The 23,027-nt window shown below is 36.2% G+C and overlaps 2 protein-coding genes across 6 annotated transcripts in view; both read right to left on the reverse strand.

The window, feature by feature from the left end:
- LOC134793514 (methylcytosine dioxygenase TET) overlaps positions 1-23,027 on the reverse strand; it is a 149,224-nt gene that overhangs the window by 12,730 nt on the left and 113,467 nt on the right. For all 5 annotated transcript variants that reach the window (XM_063765095.1, XM_063765094.1, XM_063765093.1 and 2 more), the window contains one exon: positions 1,697-1,897. In XM_063765095.1, coding sequence (XP_063621165.1) covers positions 1,697-1,897 — 201 coding nt within the window. The remainder of the gene's footprint in view (positions 1-1,696; positions 1,898-23,027) is intronic.
- Positions 10,489-23,027, reverse strand: part of LOC134793521 (pre-rRNA-processing protein TSR1 homolog) — a 561,986-nt gene continuing 549,447 nt past the window's right edge. Inside the window, exon 14 of the mRNA XM_063765107.1 lies at positions 10,489-10,507. The gene's annotated coding sequence lies outside the window, so the exon portion shown is untranslated. The remainder of the gene's footprint in view (positions 10,508-23,027) is intronic.

The following is a 23,027-nucleotide window of genomic DNA, read 5'->3' on the forward strand; positions in this document are numbered from 1 at the left end:
AGCGTGAGTCGCGAGATCGGCCCACTTCCTACGTTAATTCACAACCATGAAACAAATGCCAAATCAAGCGGAAGAGATAGCGGCTCACATAACTCATCAGCGGGGAAAATGCCTGTGTAATCTGTTAATTTGCGGCTTAAGAAATAGGATAAACTATATTTTAGTTTAGACTATCAAATTTATCTATAGAGTGGCTAAAAAATAAGTGCATTCCCGTTGCCAGGGAGGTTTTGGGATTATACTGAGCAACTTTTACTATTGGACCAACCTCGTAATCACGAAAAAAAATTTACCCTCCCATAGAAAGTAGACACCAGCCAAAATGTATGAAAGCCATATTTTTTCTAAAACAGGCCAAATATGATCACAAGATTTCTGGACGACCCCTAAGGTCAAATGTCCATTGTATTTGCAAAAATATGGTTGTATTTTATTGCAGTTCACATAACTTTTCTGGATTATATACAAACTTTCGCAGCAAAATGCTTCGCTTCGCCGTTAAAAACCTTTATTTGACATTCAAAGTTCAAAACAAAACAATAACCGATTAAATAAAAGACGACATCCACGTTATAATTAGTGGTAAGTAAATTACAAATGAGGAATAATTGCGGTGTGATTAGCATAATTGGAAAAATTACCATAAATGTAACGTAATGATATGCTATTAGCATGTTGTTTTAACTGGTTCTTAACTCGTTGGGTGTCATTAATTTAATATGTTTATATTTTACTTCTTTTTTGTCAATAATTATTATTATATTCCTGGAACTCAAAACGTAATTTTTAACAATTTGCCGGCAAAACTAAGTTCGGAAAGTTTAAGCAGCAACCACAACATTTTCGTTATCTAAGTACATAGAAGATGACGCAAACTAAATAAAGGAAAGTAACTGAAATAGTGTAGGTACTTCAAGGGGAAGATAGATGCTCTGGAGATGTGGTGCTGGAGGAAGATGCTTGGGATATCGTGGACGGATTCCCGTAGTGGGAAACCGTGTATCTGACTGTGCCAGACAGTCTACCAACAGGGAGAGATGGCGGGAGATCGTGCGAAGAGCTGTGTCCGCCTCTACTACCGATGCGGACGCCTCAACGTGACCATACGACCGCTCTGTCAAGAGCGATACGACAGAGAAGAAGACTTCATCGTAAATTGAGGTTGGTTTTGTGTTAATTTTCGTCAATTCCCTACAAGTTTGTAGATGAATAAAAAATAATTAGGTAACGATTATAAGGTTTGATTACTTTACTGATAAAGTTTAGTGTATGTACAGTAACAATTAAGCAATTAATTAAGCTGCAGAGATAACTGACCCCCTGCAAACAAGTTTATATGCAGGTGGTCAGTTATGGCTGCAGCTTACTGTACCACAGTGTGCTTTAAGGGGCCCACTGGTTAACAGTCCGTCGGACGGTATCGGCCTGTCAGTTACCCACTGATTAACAGTCCGCCGGACGATATCGGCCTGTCAGTTAGAACAAAATTTTGACAGTTCCGAACAACTGACAGGCCGATACCGTCCGGCGGACTGTTAATCAGTGGGCCCCTTAGAACAAAAATTTGACAGTTCCGAACAACTGACAGGCCGATACCGTCCGGCGGTTACTGTTAATCAGTGGGCCCCTTATGTTACAAGGTGTCGATGTTACTACCTGTATTCTGTACAAGAAGTCGTAATGTATGAAGGCTCACCATGGGTTGACTAGGGTGTTCCTGCTTCATACCGGGCGTGGTGGCCGGCGCGGGGCTGGGGGCGGCCGGCGCCTGCGGAGCGGGGCTCGGCGACGCTGCTGCGGGCACGCCGGGGCTCAGGCCGGGCACGCCGGGCACGACCACGCCTGGGGGACCGGGGACGCCTGCGGTGCCGCCTAGAGGCTTTCGGCCTCGGTAGCTCTGTGGACAAATGAGAGACAGCTTATTTATATGCCATATGTGATGTGATAGGACATGAGAATGTGTGGGTTTAAAGACCATAATATGTATTGCGGATATAAATAATAGCAGGTTGGTATTTTATATTGTTATTGATTAGAATGATTAGTTTTCAAGAAAAACCTTTATACCTATGTAGAAAGTAGCACTAAAATTAACATGCATGGTCAAGCTAAAGAAATATATTACAAGAGACAACGTATAGTTTCTAAAAGGATTACTGACAAGTATTCTACACTGATTAGGGCTTTCAATACCGGGATCCCGTCTGTTTAAACGCGTTTTTCAATACCGGTATTTTTTAATGCAATACCGGGATCCCGGTATTTTCAAAAACAAGGAAAATGTGCCGATTATAACGTTTAAAATCCATTAAAATGATCAAATTCGGCTGTATCAAGAAGATTACTTGCCCACCCAAGTAGCACAGATAGCTCTATAACTACTACTCACTTTTAGTTCTATCTAACGCTCTGTGCGTATTAAGACACTTATAAGAGCACACTCGTGGTCCTACAACTGTATAATAGATCTCAGTGATATTTATATAGCTCAGGGCTGATTAAAAGCTGCATTACGGCTCTGAAAACTACCATTAATACGCAAAGAGTGATATAAAGGTATATTTGCTACGACCCTATACAGCTTTAAGGGTTATCAAATGCTTTAACCGTTATAAGGTCTGTTTAGTGGATAAAATTACGCCATGTGCTGTATAAGGAGGTAATTGTGGACTTTTATTACGTTGACTTATTAAGGGAGCACAAGTGAACTATTATGAAGCTAATAGACGTATAATGGAACACATGTGGCACATAATACAGCTTGTCGCTTAACATGTTTACCACTAAGCAGCTTTTATTACACTGACTTTTAAGGGAGCACGAGTGAACTAATATGAAGCCAATAGACGTATAATGGAACACATGTGGCGCATAATACAGCTTATCGCTGAACGTGTTTACCGCTAAGCAGCTTTTATTACGCTGACTTTTAAGGGAGCACGAGTGAACTAATATGAAGCCAATAGACGTATAAATGGAACACATGGGACGCATAATACAGCTTATAGCTGAACATGTTTACCGCTAAGCAGCTTTTATTATTCTGACTTTTTGAGGAAGCACGAATGAACTATTATGAAGCCAATAGACGTATAATGGAACACATGGGGCGCATAATACAGCTTATCGCTGAACATGTTTACTGCTAAAGCAGCTTTTATTTCGCTGACTTATTATAAGGGAGAACGAGTGAACTATTATGAAACCAATAGACGTATAATCGAACACATGTGGCGCATAATACGGCTTAGCGCTGAACATGTTTACCGCTAAGCAGCCTATTATACTACCATTGGGACTGTCTGCATAGCGGCTGTTAAAACGTTCATGAGATGCCTTATAACTGTTTAGAGGTTCACTAGTGTATCGAAATAACGACTTGGACTTTATAGTGGTTCACTTAAGTATCTTTATCAGATATATAACAGTCGTATGCTGCATATAAGAATTTTAACGGTTCACGTTGCTTTTTAACATCGACCGCCATTTTATTGTATATAACCTACAAAATTGAAATTGCTTTTCCAACTTTTAAGGGTAACAATATGGTTTTGTGCCTGAGTTCTTAACCTAAATCATTAGTTTAGTACTTTATATAACGTATTATTAACTTTTTATCTCATAATTCTGTCCAAACCACTGAAATAGTTTTTACACATAGCTTATTTATATCATTAACTTAAATAAATACTGATTATTTTCGTGGCGCACTGAAATTTTCTTAGATAATGTATATATATAATGTCAATAAACTTGCATTCCCAAACATCTTTTTCGCATTAATATATAAAAGATCATGTACAAACATTTAACTAAACACTTTAACAAAATGACTTATGTCGTTGCGCTTAACGTTTTTGCTTCAATATAAATATGTTCACCTCTGCGTTCGTCGTCACTATACTAAATATAATAGCTGATTTTTAAGGCAGAGGTGTAAAAGTATGTTATTAATTATCTTTTATTCAGCCCAACGTCAATCTTTCCCGGTATTAGGGCGCACATGTGACATATTAGCTGAATAAAGGGTAACTGGTGGTCTCTTACCCAGCCAATATACACCTCTTATAACTCCTGTTACCCCTTATAATTCCGTTAAATTGCTGCTACAACGCTCTTAAGTAGCTATGTGAACTTAAGGCTGCCTAATTTGTGCCCATTTAAGAGTTATAAAAGCTGAAAAGACGCTTATACAGCTCTTATGCAGCTTTTATATTCCAGCTTCAAGCGTATTCGTACTTCATTATGCGGCTGCTATACAGCTAATCTGTGCTACTTGGGCATTTCATTAAAGAAGATCATTTAATTGAAACAAGATCTGTGCATATATGCGTTAGATAAATATTTGGTGATGAATTATGATGTTCAGGATATGATATTAATATAATTAGTTCTTAAAATTTTATCAAAAAGTAGAAAGAAATGAATTTTAAGTAGTATATATGGCTGCCATATTACAATTCATTTCTGCCATACCATTGGCACACGAATTTTCGGTGCCAAATTTGAATATTTATTGGCTGGTTTATTAGTTTGAACTAAAAATGTGACTGGTGAAGTCAACAAGGCAGATAAAATGATTGCCAACCTGGAGGGTGAAATGATAATTATTGCAGATGGTGATTTTTGTTTAATATTCTAAGCCAGGCGTGGCTCACTCCGCGATTTCGTCGCTTTGCAACAGGTAGCTGCAAGTACATCCGTTCCACACCAATTTTGGTGGCTAGCCATAAGCCGAGCGTGGCGCTGTCGCCACCTAGCGGCCATATCGGTCCTGATCGTAACAGACGCGTTTTGTTAGATAGTAAGTCTTCTGTACCTAGTACTATTGTTTATTCTGTGCCTAAGCTAAGGACATACATATCTGGTGTTACAGTCAGCCTTTTTTTAATAAAACTCAATTTTTTAAGCGATTCATAGTCAATACCGGGATCCCGGGATCCCGGTATTGATGAAGACAGTTTCGGTATTAATACCGGTATTGAAAGAAGTCCGGTATTTGGAAGCCCTAACACTGATGCAACAATCATTAATATCATTATATACTACAATCAATTCGTCTACAGTAATGCTTGTGTATAATAACGTTATTAGTGTTATTACAATAATCAACCAGCGACTAATACATATCCCGTGATTAAAAAGCATTACGATATTACATTTTACAGTAATGTGTATTTTATGGCATAGATACACGATACAGACCGGCAATATCGAGTCATTTTGTATTAACGGTAACACGGCTCATCTATCTCAATGGACTCTTCCTTTTATGAATGGAGCGTCCTGATTGGTAGACCCAGACCAGCCAGTAGGTACCTTGAAACCTCATACTAATTTGAAATTGAAAATGGAATCATTTTTACGGGATTAAAATTACTGCCTGTGAAGTGAACAGTTTCATTTAATAATTGTTATCAAGATTTCCTCGCACTTGGTTTTCAAATTTCAAAGTGAAATTCAGAACTTCGTGTTTATTACATATTAGGCTAGTTATGAAGGAATAAAACGGAAGGGTTTTTAGATCTCTATCTTTATTATAATTGTCAAGATGTTCATTAAATAACTGAGCGTTGTGGGTTAGTTAAAAAAAACTAAATTGCCGCTGTTGTAATTTTTCAAATATACCTAGACTAATAATTTTCGTACATATATAACATACCATAATACATTTTCTCTGTCGAGCTAAAAATGAAAACTAAATACCGTGAATATAGCCAACTTTGCCCGCTTTTTTCGAAAAAACACGAATTTCTCAAAAAAAAATATATAACATCGTATGACTTTTTTTTGCTCAGCACGTCCATTGTAATCAACCGCGTCAGTTTACTTGAAGAAAAAAAATTGAAATCCTGTTTTTACCCACTTTTTTGGCGTTTGAGAGGGCGGGCAAAGATATCCGGGGTTGTGGCCAACATTGCCCACGTCAATTTGGTGCTGAAATACAGCTCTTATGATGATGATGTCTAAGAATCACAAAAAGTTTTTGGGAAATCCTACCATTCCCTGTGAATAACTTATCGATAAGTATGTAAACTTTTGAATAAATCGGGTGGGCAATGTTGCCTACCCGTTTTTGCCCTTTTCCATACAACTCACCTAAGCATTTTACAAAGGCTAGGGTTGTCACTTTAGAGAAAACTTGTTACAATAGTTTAATGGCCTAAAATATGAGTTTTGCTGTATTTTTCATGCGTAAAAGGGATAAAACATCTAAATAAAGGATAATAACACCAATCCAATACAGTATATATTTATAAACTTACTTTAGTGTACAAACATAACCTTTTTTTACTTACGAAGTTGGATAAATTTGTCAAAAGTGACAACCCTAAGCCGTTTTTGGTGGTGGGCAATGTTGGCATCCATAGGTCTGTAAATTACCGGATTACATTGCCCACCGCCAAAACTTTTGTGTGTTTAGGCCTTTTTAGATTAAACCTCAATAGACATAATCTATGCTTCATGTTTTATAACTGGAACCCGGAAATATTTGTCAAAGGGTTCTCATTTTTTTTCTATATGTATTAATTTTTTAACAATTTTTTGCCCGCCGAAATATACCCTATATCTAACAACTCGCTGAAAATTCCCAAGTCAAGTTGTGCACATGTTTGGTGTATAGTTTTGTAACAAATTTAACCTATTTTCTGCTAAAAATAGCAGGGTGGCCATAACTTAAGTATTTTAAATTTTTCTACATTAACGAATTTGCTTAAAATTGTCGTTTTGGGCAAAGTTTCCCCTGGTGGCAAAGTTGGCTATATTCACGGTAATTAAACTAAATTCTGAACCCTACCGGACGGCACAGACCTGGGCCAATTTTCTATTTGCAGGTTTTTACTTTTTTTAGGTAGTTTTAGTTTAGTCAGTTTAGTCGGTTTAGTTCTTAGGTTAAGTTATTTTTGTTAGTCCTAATTAATTTTTAGGTGTAATTTTAGATTATTAATTAAATTACAATATCAATGGTAAAATTAAATAAATATATCAATTAACAGGGAGCATGGTAAAGGAAGTGTGCGGTGCTCAAGCACCGTGAGCTCATTATTTGCGGCTGGATGCGTCTCGTGTCGGCTAAATTCTATTTCATTAACGCTACTTTAACACCATATAACACGTCGGTCTGTGAAGTAGAACTAGACGCAAAGTATTGCAGTCATTGAAATAGAAGTACCGTAAACTTCGCCTCAGTCGCATCTCTCCCATTTTTATTATTTCCTATTATACCGGTTGTGGCCTGTAACACGAACAAATAATTAAAACATAGATTGTACTCCTCAAACTGTGAGACTTTTGTTCAACAACTTTTAAAAATTATGAAGTATTTAGACTCCCTATTTTTCATACAAAATAAATATTATCTTCAATGGACGCCATCGCCACGCCATATCATTGTGATTGACGTTGCTTGTCACGCCTTAAACATAACAAAATTCGCAATACATTGCGTCTTAGAATAAACTTTAAAGTGTATTAAAAATCAAACCACAAATTATTTTTAAAAGTCGCTGAACAAATGTTGGTCAGTATGAGGAGTACAGCCTACAGTTTAATTTTTTGCTCATATTACAGGCCACACCCGGTATAAACAAATAATTGTAGACACTGTAGATAGATTGGTAGAGCAGAATCAGGCAATGTTGGGCAACGGCATCTTGGTAAAATGAAACTAATTTTACGGGTTAACTCACGTATTTTTATTAGTTACTCGTGCGACATGTTCCGGAGAATATAGGTCTCCATTTTCGAACACTAACATTGCATGACCATTGACCAGCGACCACTATACCTACCCGCGCGCCGCGTACTGTCAGTCACCGCGCAGCGGGGTGTTACTGTTCGTGCTTGAGAATGGGGACCTAGGCTCTCCGAAACATTTCGCGCGAGTGACTAAAAATACGTGGGTTAAACCGTTTAATTAGTTTAATATAAGTATGACTCACGACAGTTTCAATTCGATCTTTGTAGATGTATCTGCAGCTTCAATAACTTCTGCAAGACAGTTTAATTAGTACCTACATCGTTGTTGTTCTAACGAGAGCTATCTATAGAGATCTAGTCATTATCAGATTTGACTTGCCGTCCCATATGTTATTATTTTGTGTGAATACGATATATACCTACCACATGAGTGACTTATTTTCTTATTCGCATCAAAATCCTCGGCGCTACACCCAAGGTAATGGCAAAAAAGTTTACACGTTAAATTTTTTAAACGCTTCATCTCATTATAAAACTCGTGGGCTTGGCTGCATTTCAACTTAATCTCGGGTAAATCCCAAATGTATATTTATGAAATACAATTGTTATTATGAATGCTGAGATGATTTCTAAAGATTTCATGGTTCATTAAATTTCTGTAAGGGCAGATGTGGAACCAAGTTATTAAATATTTTAATATATATATATTTTTTTTCTTTTTTTTTTTTTATAAATAAATAAATATTATAAGGACATGTTTTACACATATTGACTAAGCCCCACGGTAAGTTCAAGAAGGCTTGTGTTGTGGGTACTCAGACAACGATATATATAATATGTATATAAATACTTAAATACATAGAAAACAACCATGACTCAGGAACAAATATCTGTATCATCATACAAATAAATGCCCTTACCAGGATTCGAACCTGGGACCATCGGCTTCATAGGCAGGGTCACTACCCACTAGGCCAAACCGGTCGTCGAAAGATATCATGTTTCGTTAAAAAATTTAGTGGTCTATTATTAAATAAACTTCTCTTTTATCTACGAGTATTCAAGTTTAAGACATTACTTTTTTTGAACTAAGACATTTTTATGTACTACTTAATTTTTAACTGAGTACCTATGTAACAAACAACGTAATAAAATCGTGCAAGTTGATTTAAAGTTTTTTCTAATAGTCGTATTGCTATAAAACATTGCAAGTATGTTATCCAGATGAAAATAAAATAATTAGGAACAGTCAAGCTGAGCTGATCGAGCCAGGAGGTGGATAGTGGGACACTTCGGTAACTCTTCAAGTTTGAACTCATAATATATGATTACTTTTGACGAGTACTGTACATTAGAGGTGTGTTTAGTCGACAACAAAGGTAAGTATGATTTTTTCTGACAGATATGAATTATATTTGAGGTCACGTCCATGGTCTAATAAAACATGGTCTTCTATTCCCAGAGTGACACGGGCCTACGTCACAATAACATTGCCACTTTATTTCAACATAACATGTTACATGGGTACATTATACCTATGGTTAATAAGTTAAAATATTTCTTTATAATATTATAATTTTCATTTATATGTATTTTATCTTAAATTTTACAATAACACGTCATTTTTAATTATTCGTTAGCAATATCTTCCGATTCACGAATGAAATTTCAGACGTTCGGGTAATTCTGTTAACATTACTGGCAACACAGGATAGCGCTGTCACATTTGACAATTCGGATCTAGATAACTTCATGCCCTGACCGTCATCCTTGTCGAACGCGTGTTAATTGTTATTTCCTTCTCGCTCAGTGTCAGCAGTCGCAGTGTTTTCCAAACTTTTCACGTCGTAAGCAGGGTAATTAATGTGTAACTGTGAATTAGTTTTTCAAACGTTTGTCTTGTATAGATAAATAAAGTTTAATTTAATACATTAGATTTGTTTTATTTTACTATGTTTCTACATGAATAACTTAAAATTAATGCCGTTAAAATAATTTTCACCGTTGGTTAAAATTCTCCCACATTTTAAAGTTTGAGAACCTGTAAACAGCATGATGACGTAGGCCCGTGTCAGTTAGGTCATACGCGAATCTCGGAATAGAGTACCAGGCGGAGTATATTATTATACCATGGTCACGTCAAACTTGCCCCATCCATTCCTGGGCCGGACAATAAGTCACAATACTCACAATCGGGCGCAGAGCGGTAATTCGCCCACAAAGGAGTCCTGCATCCGCAGCCTTTGTTCCCGTACAAACAGGCGCTACAAATTACTCCAAAACTTCTCATTTACAAATTACAGCGCACCGCATAGAGGGAATAATAAGCCTTTATTCATTTAACATCAAGTATTGTTTACCTATAATAGCAAGCCTCTTTAAATTTAAGACAGATGATTGTTATGTTGAGCTAGAAGAATATATGTTAACAAAAATAAACTTTTCACGCCACTGTTCGGAAATGTGGCAATAGATGGTCTAAAACCAAGCTGGAAAGTAGGCAATAGCTGTAGCACCTGAACCACCACCACTACAATGTTTCATTGTTATCATCATCTGTCATTGATGACGGTTCGCTACAGCAATGAGTATCATTTAAAACATAAAAATCAATAAAAGGTCTTTTTTGGTGCAACTTTTTCCTTCAAAAATAAAATTAGGTTATTTATAGGACCAATTTCTTGTTTAAAAAAAAAGAAATGTCAAAACCATTCATTTCATTTTTTTTTAACAATTATCCATTCAGTTCACGCTTAAGGCGTTTTTTACTTTTGAAGCTGTTTGTGGTTTTTTTTTAACAAAAACGCTTCTAAGTTTAGAGTCGGTTTGAAGCAAATAACAGAAAAACGCCTCTTAAAAGTGATAAAAAAAGTAAAAAAGGCGGGATCTGACAATACTTACTGAATTGGATAGTGTAAATTGTGTTTGATTAAAAAATACAAGAAACACTTATCAACGCTCACTATAAAAATTAGTTAGTGAAGAAAATGATATTCTTACGCTGACGCCTACCGAAATTCAAGAGACAGCACAGGCAGTGGCTAGTAATTTGCTACCAGAGAAATCGCGGGATAGTACTTATAGTTATGCAAATGTTTTCTTATTTCCTCGCAGTAGTCGTGAAAAGCACTATGTAATGCCTCGGCCGGAAACGCTAAAGATGGACTCGTATTATTAGAGAGCCTCCACTAACGTGTCGGCCCTCAAACGACTCGTCCATCTTTTAGCGGTTTTCCGTCCTCTCCTACAATGTACTATTACTGATACCGCTGAAGATCCAAGCGTCCGCTACCACTGTTGTGGTATTAAAATATACATTTACCCATGCTTACTTAGGTACTTTAACCGAGATCATTAGGTACCTACTTGTGATCCATTTTTCCGTAGGTTCCTTCCGTTTTAATAAGTTTACGTACGAGTTTTATCTATTATTTTCTAAATCAACAATTACCGTACGAAACGATGCGAGGATCATAAAAAATTCACTGATAAGAAGTCACGTAACTATGACGTCGCGTACGCATGATTTGCGTCATATAGTGTAGAAATACTACGAGTATTTTTACACTAGATGAGTATTCTTGTAGTTTAACTCGGTATCATGGCAAAATGGTGATGAAAATGGGTGAAAAACGCTCCGAGAAACGGGGGTACATTTTTCTAAAGCTTTCATTAAGTAAGTATATACATTTTAATAAGTAGTTAGTAGAAGGTTTGAATGAACATGCCTATATAACCCTTTAATTCGCAACGTTAAGTATGCTTAACATTAGAATAAAAAAAACATTGCAACGTAATTTTCACTTAAACTCAGTACTTTTTTTAATAAAATGATAGTTTAAAACCTAACGCATCTTCGACGAGTGAGATTATTGCCCAGGCGCACGTATTTTGTCAGTTAATGGCAAAATGGTGCCACGACAGCAATTGACCTCAGGACGCAAGTTAATTAAAAAATATTAAAAAATATTTATACCTATAATGTCGATTGAAATACTATTACAATGTGTTCTTGAGGGTGTGTGCTTTGTGTTTTTATGTTTTTATAACACAATAGAAGCCTAACTAACACAGGACTGGGTTACCATTATGCGTGTTGAGAATGCTCAACATTGCGAGATTCGTAGAAATATACTTAGTGTAACGCATGTTGAGCATTCTTAACACTGCGACGCTATGAATAAAGTACATTCTTGTTAGGCTGTTAAGTAATTTTAACAGTGCGAAGATAAGGTTAATATAAGGGACGATGCAACATCCACGACTTGATGAATTCAAAGATGGTGGACCGCCAAGATGACCGTTTTGCAGCGAGCTCTTCCCATCCCAACGTGCAGGATCGATATCACACACGTTTAGGTGACGCTTGAGCATGTCCGCCGTGCTTCCGCTTGCCCTCTGCTAATTCTGAGTAGAATATAGCTTTAGGCAGGCGGCGATCGTCCATCCGAAGAACATGCCCACACCACCTGAGCTGACGCTGCATCAATAGTGCCTCCATGCCGTACATCCCGGAACGACGCAGAACCTCAGAGTTTGGAATACGGTCCTGCCATTTAATTCTGAGTACCTAAACATTAGACATCTTAGGTGGTGCGTGTCTAGTCTTTTGATATCTGACTTGTACAGGTATCGTGTCTCTGCGCCATATAGGACTGGGATTATTACGGCCTTATGCTTATCTTAGTCTCAAACTTGATATCATGGGAGCGGCTTTGGCGATGCGAGATGGTATTTCTGAAGCCAGGGTGTTTTCATGTCGTATAGGGATCCCAAGATATTTAAAATAAGACTTCATCTAGTGGTCCCATCTAGATTCAGTGGTTTTGAATCAGATTCAACTCCACAGGGTGGTTGTTGAGGATTTGTGTCTTAGAAATACTTATTACCAGCCCGAATTGTTGGCAAGAGCGGTTTAATGCATCAACGTAGCTTTGGAGATGCGCCATACTGCCAGACATAAGGCATACGTCGTCAGCGTAGAGTATCTCTAATATGGAGACTCGTCGCACTTTAGACTTCGCCCTGAACCTTTAAGACACCTTTCTCAGGCCCCTCACATTTAGTTGTCTCCACTGAGAAGCATGTATATGGCAAATAGTGTGGGTGCCATGACACATCCCTGCTTCACTCCGCTTGTAACCTGGATCTCCTCAGAGGGTTCGTTTTCATGTTGAACCTGCGCTTTCATACCATCGTGGAATTGGCGAATGAGCTTTACGAACTTCTTTGGAGATCCAGATTTTATAGATAAAAGTACCTAAATAATGTCTGGTTGTTGTATCGGCGACAAGTAGGAGCTACTGACAAGACTATGCTACTGAATAAATTAAGACTACAACACAACTAGCAATGGAGCTGCTAAAAAGAAACTAGAAAAGTGCGAGGCGGACTCGCCCACCGAGGGTTCCGTACTTTTTAGTATTTGTTGTTACAGCGGCAACAGAAATACATCATCTGCGAAATTTTCAACTGTGTAGCTATAGCTACCACGGTTCATGACTTTCATGAGATACAGCCTGGTGACAGACTGTGGTGGAGTCTTAGTAATAGGGTTCCGTTTTTACCCTTTGGGTATGGAAACCTAAAAACAGGGCTGGGCCCTGTTTTTTTTAGAAGCTTCAAGTTCCAAGACCTCCACATCTTGTAGTTCAGTATATAAAATCAGTGTACACCTTGAACGTATTGCAAAATAGGATATACGAACATATTCAAAATTGATATTATGTCTCGCCTAGTAGCAAAAACAAATGGTTTCTACTCTTTTCATGACGCTCAATAGAAACTTTTTATTAAAAACTATAATTTTTTTATTTCTTCATTATCTCTAAATCATGCGCAATGTTGAGAGTACTCAACATTGGTTGCCAATGGTGATATTGTGAAAGTTGGGCAATGTTGAGTATTCTTAACATATGTTTTCTAGAAGATCATATACAAAATATTTTTTTTATTATTTTTCTGTACTTTATATTACCCCTAAGAACTCATTTATGTGCTTAAAAGCAGAAAACATTTGAAATTTTTTTTTGAGCATTAAAGGGTGGGTCCAGCAAGAAAATTGGGCGTTGTAGTACATTTATATCATGATCTACAATTGTACACAGGAAAGGGGAATAATCTTAACTTTTATAAAAAAAAATCAGATACTGACTGATACGGATTTAGTTTCTACCGTTTCTGGCAATCCTTATATTCAAACATGTCAAGCGCATCCTGGCTGTGTTGAAGAAGCTGTCGATGTGGCGTGCGATGGTATGAATCACGAACAGTCGCTGTCATGAGAATACACGAAAAATTTAAGTGAGTCAATTTATCACCGCTTACTAGGCAACAGAGATTATGAAAAATGACAAAGAGTATACCGAGTACAGCAAATATGTCTAGCTAAAATACTTATAAGCCGGGTTAAAGGCAAGTAAAACCGTTTACAGATTTATTTGTCAGCCCAAAGTTTAACCTAATTTGAATTGGAAATGCGATTGCTTGTTTTTCGTCGGAAGTATATATTTCAGGCTCAAGCCAATCTGGCAATAAAATGAAATGTCTGAATAAAATCAAATTAATTTATTGTTTTCCATCAGTCTCAAGTATATCAGTGACAATGCATAGCAATAGCTAATCTCTATCAACACGTAATCGACATTCGGTCTGTAGTCCACCCGGGCCAAGGCCACAGTATCTTTGATCTTTCTGGCTCAACGTCAAATCGTAAATTACCGAAATTTGTGGAACGCGAACGTGAAATGTATGTACTCACTTGTAGTTTAGTTTGCGGTTAACTTTGCTATATTTGACACTAGCTTTGCTTATGAATTATTAGTTTAATATCAAATTGGTTGACGTCAAAGCTCCTTAAGAAGGCTTTTGCATTTGGTGTGCAATGTATCCTGAACGGATTGAAGGATTTCGATGTATGGTTTTTCGTTATATTCGTCACTTTATTTAATTGCTATCGAAAGGCTTTCTTTCATTTATAATTATTGCTTGCCATAATTACGGTCTATTTCGTGTCGCGATAATTCTGGCGATGAACAAAATGTAGGTATATTTTTTCGTAGGCAACATTATTTTTAGCCATAAACAACAATAATACTAAAATTTAATTCTTCTGTCTCAAAAGCGTTAATTTCGTTTTCCAAACAAGCCAGAACTGCTATTAAAACATTTAACGGCGATAATTCTGACAGGAGCTAACATTCCACATTATTTATGGGCCACCAACAATAACAACAGCTATTCGCAAAATTCATTCGTTCCTGGATTTGAAATTATTTCATTGGCTGTCTAAAACAATCTGTATAGTTTTAACTTAGGGCCAAATTGCTGATCCAATAAAACAGACTCCTCATGAAAAATATAAAAAAATTCCAAATAGGCAAGTTAAATTTAGAGCTCCATATAAACTTATTTCACAGCGATGATGAAAATAAGGACCGACTTATTTGTGCGCTTTTCAAACATTTTTAAATGAGCAAAAACTCACAGGAAGAGATTGAGGTTTAGGAGTCTTTAGGACATACTTTGTGACAACAGGCCAGGGCGTCTTTCATACTAACTTCCTACTCTTCATTGTCAAGCGTTTACTTGTACAAGTTGGACACAACACATCTCCTGTTATTTGACACAATTTTAGATAAAAAAAAATATATAGATAAAGGTTAGTCTCGTATGATGATGTGCAGAGTGCAATCCAGTGCATTATCAGAATATCATAGCAGTTTATACATGTACCTATTAGTACCTTGATACAAATTTTCTTTAGGCTGTGACCTATTTTCCCATATTTTTCTTATTCATGCCATGTACTCGTATTATAATACGATTAACGTACAAACTACATGAGACCGTTAATTAAAAAAACATTTATTCACAATTATAGCCATCAACTATGCATGTATTCATTTCCCCGGGTTAAAAATAAATTAACCAGGTAAAGAAATTGAGGCCTCATTAGATTGTTGTTATCGGGCAGGGCGCCACAATTAATCACGCAGAAATAGGACGCGATAAAATAACCGAGGAGGTTAATGTGGCCCATGGTTTACAAGTTTTATCATCTGTGTTACAAGATTTACTGCCTGAATAACACGCAAGATAATAACAATGTGGTATAACGGAAAGCCTAGTTCCAGCATCGAATTTAAGTCTAATTTGTAAATCTAACGCCGTTCAAAAGAATACTAAGGCATTATGTATTGCACTATGGACACCTCAGTAATACAAAAAACGGACAAGTGCGAGTCGGATTCGCCCACCGAGGGTTCCGATCTTCTTAGTATGTGTTGTTACAGCGGCAACAACAGAGGCTCATAAGAAACAATACCGATTGTACAATAAAATACTTAAGCAATGTATAATTAAATCTCAACAGATACAAAACCATAAATATATATCAAATAATAAGAACAAATGTAAAGCAGTTTGGAAAATAATACAAAACAATGTAAGTGCAAGATTAGACGGTCCCTGCGTGGATAAAATAATAGAAAATGAGGTGACATATAATAACAGCATGGATATTGCTGAAACATTTAATGATTATTTTGTGAAGTTAGTGACGTCAGAGCCTTCAGAAGATATAAGACATAAATTAATCAAAAGTGTCAAAAACATTAAGAACACTAATAATGAAACTATTTTTATTCAACCCACGGATGGAAACGAAATATTGAAAATTATAAGAAACCTGCGTAATACCTCATCTACAGGATATGATGAACTAAATACATATTTAATTAAAAGATGTGCTGCATTTATATGTGAACCTCTAAGCTACATTTTGAATCTTTCTTTTGAACAGGGACGATTTCCAAATGCACTCAAACTATCGGTAGTCAAGCCTCTATTCAAGAAAGGCGATAAAACTGAGTTGAGCAATTATAGACCAGTTACTTTAATACCAATTATCGCCAAAATATTTGAACGTGCAATGTACAACCGGCTACTAAATTTTGTCACAAGACATCATCTTCTAACGCCAGAGCAGTTCGGTTTTCGAAAAAACTGTTCAACATCAATGGCATGCTTTCACTTGCTAAAAATAATAACGGAAAGCTTGAACAATAAAATTCCTATCGTGGGTATATTTTTGGATATGACAAAAGCCTTCGACTTTGTTAATCACGACATTTTGCTTACCAAACTAGAAAAATACGGGATGAGAGGTAAATGTAAAGAATGGCTGGGCAGTTATCTTAGGGATCGCAACCAGAGTGTAGAAATCACAAAACTTGAAAACGGAAGTAGAGTAACGAGTAGATCACAACTGAAACCTATAATGGCAGGGGTTCCTCAAGGGAGCATATTGGGGCCATTACTATTCTTAATGTACATCAATGATCTCCCTAATTCTACGAAACATGACTGCATCTTATACGCAGATGACACTACCCTGCTTGTCAAGTGTGAAGATCCCGAAACGTTCGAGGAAGATATAAATAGGGCTATAAATGATATAATAACATGGCTAAATGATAACAATTTGAAGATTAATATATCAAAAACTAATTTCATGCAATTTCACAATTACCGGACCAATCATTTGCCGATAAAACTACAATATAAAGACAGAAAACTGGAACAAGTAGAGACAACAAAGTTTTTAGGTATAATCATCGACGAAAACTGTAAATGGACACATCATATTGATTATTTGTGTAACAAACTCGACCGCTTCGTATACGCACTGAAACGACTACGACAGATTGCATCAATAGAAACAGCGCTGAATGCATATCATGGCTATGTAGCTTCGGTTTTATCATTTGGCCTACTGATATGGGGAAACTCAGCCGACATAACTAGAGCCTTCCGACTACAAAAGAAATGTATACGTGCTATTTGTGGAGCATGGTTCTTAGAAAGTTGTAGACCACTATTCAAGGAAATGGAAATTTTACCTCTGCCATCGATGTACATAAAAGAGGCCTGCCTTTTTGTCAAGACAAACCCACACATGTTCAAAAAAAGCTCAGAAGTATTTAAACGACAAGTGAGACACGAACACGCACTTTACATTCCTCTACAGAAGACAGACATCTACAGAAAAAAATCTTACTGCATGTGCATAAAAATTTATAACAAGTTACCAGACAAATTCAAAGAATTACCAGAAATAATCTTTAAGAAAGAACTTACTAAGTGGTTAATTAATAAGTGTTTTTATAGTGTAAAAGAATTCCTATTAGATTGATATTTTATTACATTTAATTTATATTTGTTTGTGACTATTATGTATTAATTGAAATTTGGTAACTTGACATATAAATTGTAATATGATATATTTTCTATTTTGTATGATTTTTGTATTATGATAAGGTTATATTAATTGAAATTTGGTGTTTTGACATATAATTGAGATTAAATTTGATGTATTTATTTTTGTATAAGATAGGGTTGTATTGTCAATTAGTTTGTAATATGTTGACATTTTTACTATATGTATAAAATGCGACAGAATTTTGCACGCCAATAAATGGCTGAATGTAAATGGAGACCAGAATTATCACCCTGACATCTTGTAAATATGTACCTACATTCTTGCAAATAAACATTTTATCTTTATCTATCTATCTAACAGAAATACATCATCTGTGAAAATTTCAACTGTCACGGTTCATGAGATACAGCCTGGTGGCAGACAGACGGACAGTGGAGTCTTAGTAATAGGGTCCCGTTTTTATCCTTTGGGTACGGAACCCTAAACAGTATTATAATTATCCTTAGAGAGTGATCTCTTCCAGGCATTCTTTGGGTAGCAGATTTATTGCGGCAATTGCTGTAGGTAGGTAATATGTAGCACGTGTTTTATTTTCGGCATGGGCAGGTTTTCTTTTTACATTTGCAACTTCTATGCGGTCGAAAGACGATCTTTTGCAGTGGTGCCAAGAAATGCCACCTTGACATGAAAGATATCTTTTTTTTTTCAAATATAGCAAAAATCCAGTCCGTCTCAGAGATCGGCAATAAAATAGGTCTCAATAAAACGGGCTGTAAAGGCTACGTAAATAAAAATATCGTTCATATTTTAAGGGAAAAGCACGAACGCTGAACAATCATTATGAAAATATTGTTCAGCCGTTGCCTCGTTGTTCCAAAAAAGTGATTTTAAATATCGCAAATATTTATCACTTTGTGCAATAATTTGCATTCATGTTGTAGTTCAATATTTTCAGCAGAATTTTGTTCCATGTTTTTATTTTTATCGTATAGTTTAAAGTTACAATGTATATTCTACGTATAAAATTAGAGCCATTATAACTTGAAATGAAAATAATGGTACTTAAAGCAATTGCTACCCACTTGGAAGTTCTTTCTTCAGATGAGCAACAGGACTTCACATAAGCTCAAAAAATACCGAGATACCAACATGTACACATACACAAGCTGATATTCGAATATATTGATACCCAAATGTAGGAGAGCTCCTTCATTTTTTACCTATATGCGCACGTGCGTTGCGTGGATCGGAGGCTATTCCGGGACGTGGCGGGAGGCGCTCCTAGTGATATAAGGATGCAAGCTTTTGTGACAACATGGATTAATAACATTTTCAAATTGTCTGAAAACATCAACCATCATGTAGAACCAGATAGAGCATCGAGAATTTAAAGACTCCGTACAAAAGTTCGCGTCGAGTTTTACTTGAATATTAAACTATTAAAAAGTCAACGACTTACACGACGACCGCAACGCAGTAAATGTCATCGTAAATACATAATGTCCTTTTAAAAGCCCGTAACAGTCTAAACTTGATTTAACCCGCGACTCCTAATGACTAACATTACATTGAACGTTACCTTCTGTAACCCTAATAGAAAAAATATCTTGAATACAAGATAAATTGCTGTCAATTTAACTGACACAGGGAATCTTGCAATCCATTTCGACCCATAACTCAAGGGGAAAAGTCACTATTTACTCTGACGCACGATCGGAAATGTCAGCTTCGAATAGCGAGCGGACAATTTATTGTTCAATTTTGTTTTTTATAATGACAAGAGCCAAATATATTATGCTTTTTTCCAAGGCTAAATGACTGTATTGATTCGTTTTTATATATATTTAGTTAGTTCTGCGCAGTTGGTATCTATTTAATAACATTTGCGTGAGAAAATTTATATTTACAAAATCAATGTATTTTCATTGTAAGTTTATATAGGTACCTAACTCATCCATCTTATTTAGCTGAGTTTGAATTCAAATCATGTATAAGATTTTGAAACGTGCAAGCTCAGTTTGCTAGTTAAAGGAGTAGTTACGGGTATACAATTTCATGTCTTAAGTTACAGTCTAGGAATTGACTAGCAAAATGAAAAGTTCCTAGGCTTTAACGATCAAATCAAAGTTGACCATAGACTCAAGATGCCATAGTATAGGCCAATTAGGTAGATCGAGTGAGGCGAAGGCCGTCCATTGTGGTCGAATAACTGGGGACCTTTGCCTTCCTAGTTTGATCTATTTGAATTGATTGCTTCCGCAACAAACAGCGCTACAAACTTATGTGGTTGACGAAGATGGAACTAAACATCTCTACCTATGTAGATGATGATGATGATGATGTTGTGTCTATGGCACTGGCATTTCTTTATAGTTGTGCATGACTTATTAAACATACTTCTTTGATAAATCATTCGTAAGGCAGAGTAACGTAGGTCAGGTTAGAGGTACAACCACCATGGGAATCCTTTTTCTAATTGATTAAGAACAATTCGAAAGGAAATACTTGACTGACTTTAATAGACCAGGAAGGTTTTACTGTAAATACTAGCTACCCGCCCAGCTTCGCACGGGTTAACAAATTATACACTTAAACCTTATATGATAGGTGAAAACCGCATGAAAATCCGTTCAGTAGTTTTTGAGTTTATCGAGAACAATCACACAACAGACAGACGCGGCGGGGGACTTTGTTTTATAAGTTGTAGTGATCTTGGAAATCTTGTGTAATCTTAAAGTAAGTGAAATAATTATTAGATATCAAAACCGGTAATTTCTCGATCTGTACTCGTATATTTCTTATTTTGATGGTTACGGTTTTGATATCTAATAATTATTTCACTTACTTTAAGATTACACAAGATTTCCAAGATCACTACAACTTATAAAACAAAGTCCCCCGCCGCGTCTGTTTGTTGTGTGATTGTTCTCGATAAACTCAAAAACTACTGAACGGATTTTCATGCGGTTTTCACCTATCAATAGAGTGATTCTTGAGGAAGGTTTAAGTGTATAATTTGTTAACCCGTGCGAAGCTGGGCGGGTCGCTAGTATTTACATTAAAACCTTCCTGGTCTATTAAAGTCAGTCAAGTATTTCCTTTCGAATTTTTCTTAATCAATTAGAAAAAGGATTCCCATGGTGGTTGTACCTCTAACCTGACCTACGTTACTCTGCCTTGCGAATGATTTATCAAAGAAGTATGTTTAATAAGTTATGCACAACTATAAAGAAATGCCAGTGCCATAGACACAACTCGCTTAGACTATTCTAGGCCACTTTCTTACAGTATATTGTTATGTTATGTTATACAATGACAATAGAACTAAATGTTTATTAAATAACAGCCATTGCGGCAACAGTTGCTAATAATTCGCCGGGATATTTCTCAAACATCCGCCGTGGAGTCCAAACATCGTGACGTCATTTAGATGAATTATGACAGACGACCTGATTGTGAGCCACAAAGACTTTTCTAAACATGAACTGTTGTGAAAAAATGCAACCTAAAGGTTGCAAAGGGTGTTATTTTTGCAAGCAATGTCAGTCGTCCATGCTATGATATTCGGCTTAATTCGCTGCATAAATATTAAATATGAAAAGAAGAAAATGGAAAGGTTATAGGTAGTATGTAAATGAGGAAGGTTCCGGAGAGTTTAGTGGAAAGAGGGCAAAGTTCAGCTCAAGCACTAATTATTGTTACATAAGCAGTTACAGCCGAAAATAATGATATAATTAATATGAAACCGTGATCTTTCAAATGATTTTTGGAGATGCAAAATCTACATTTTTCTCGATTTAACTTTCAACAAACCATTGTGACATTTGCTTGAAATCATCTCTAAAATCTAGGTCGAAACCAAAACTTGTAATAAAATTTGACACAAACCAATTCCAAACTTGAACTAATTTACATTTGAAACACATCTTCGTATGTTGTCCTTCATTAAACGAAGTCTGGAAAACGACCTCTGTCAAGACAGAGAGGTGTAAAGAGGGACGGCATGTGTGACGTCATGCACTCCCGCGCAATGTGGCAACGTCGCCTCGAATGTTTTGTAAATAGAATCTCCGTTGGCGATTGTTGTGTGAGCGAGGAAACATAAGCTGGAAAAGGAGGGAAGAACTTGAAACCATAGTTAAATTCGACCTTATATCCTCGACTTATGGATTTTGGAGTATAATACTTATGTTGCTATGTTGAAGTTTGATTTCCGATATTAGGTTTATTACTACCTATTTGTGGTGGAATAACGGACCACATTTTGTAGTTAAACTGTTTGTTATTAGGTGTTGTCTAATAGTTTTCAGAAAGCTCTGATTTGAATACGTATGTTTATTCAAAATACACTTTAAACGCATAATGGCTTATAGACATAGGTAATAGTTATTCAATGTACCTACCTATTTTTATCGGGACTATATCCACAATCGGCTATTCTCCTTTCATAACAGCGTGAGTCGGTCCAATTCAATCAGAGAAGTAGCAGATTAAAGTAGGCACTAAAATTCAGGAGCTGCCTTTTAGGGGATGTACCTACCTATATATGTATGAATTTCAGAATTTTCAGGTCATGGAGACTATCAGGCAGAAGATTTTTTATATATTTTGTGTATTAGGTACAACAACATTGTCCACATGCCGTACAGACATTATTAAAATAAGTAGTAGATAAGTAGATACGTATCTACCTCATAATTACATTATTTATATTTATTACGTGATATGAGCTATATATATACAAATGGCGGACTTAATGCCTAATGGCATTGTCTACCGTCAACCATTTAGATTATTTTTAAAGATTTAGGGGTTTTGAACAATTGGAGATGTCACTTTACGAAACTTTTTTTCGAATTCGCACTGCATACTTAGGATTTCGTGCTAACATAAGTCTAACTAAACTTGACACCCAGGGTCTAGTGTTATACATTACTACACCATTAAACATAATATTTAGGATTTCATATCTAAGCCCTCTGTATTTTCAATTCTTACTCAGCAAACGCGATAAACAACACAATGTATTCTTCCCACTCACTGCGCAAAATTCGAATAAGCAATTTTTTGGTGAACAACGAAAAAAGCCGAATTTAATCTCGCA

This window comes from Cydia splendana, chromosome 9 (assembly GCF_910591565.1).
Source record: "Cydia splendana chromosome 9, ilCydSple1.2, whole genome shotgun sequence".
NCBI classification, from domain to species: Eukaryota; Metazoa; Arthropoda; class Insecta; order Lepidoptera; family Tortricidae; genus Cydia; species Cydia splendana.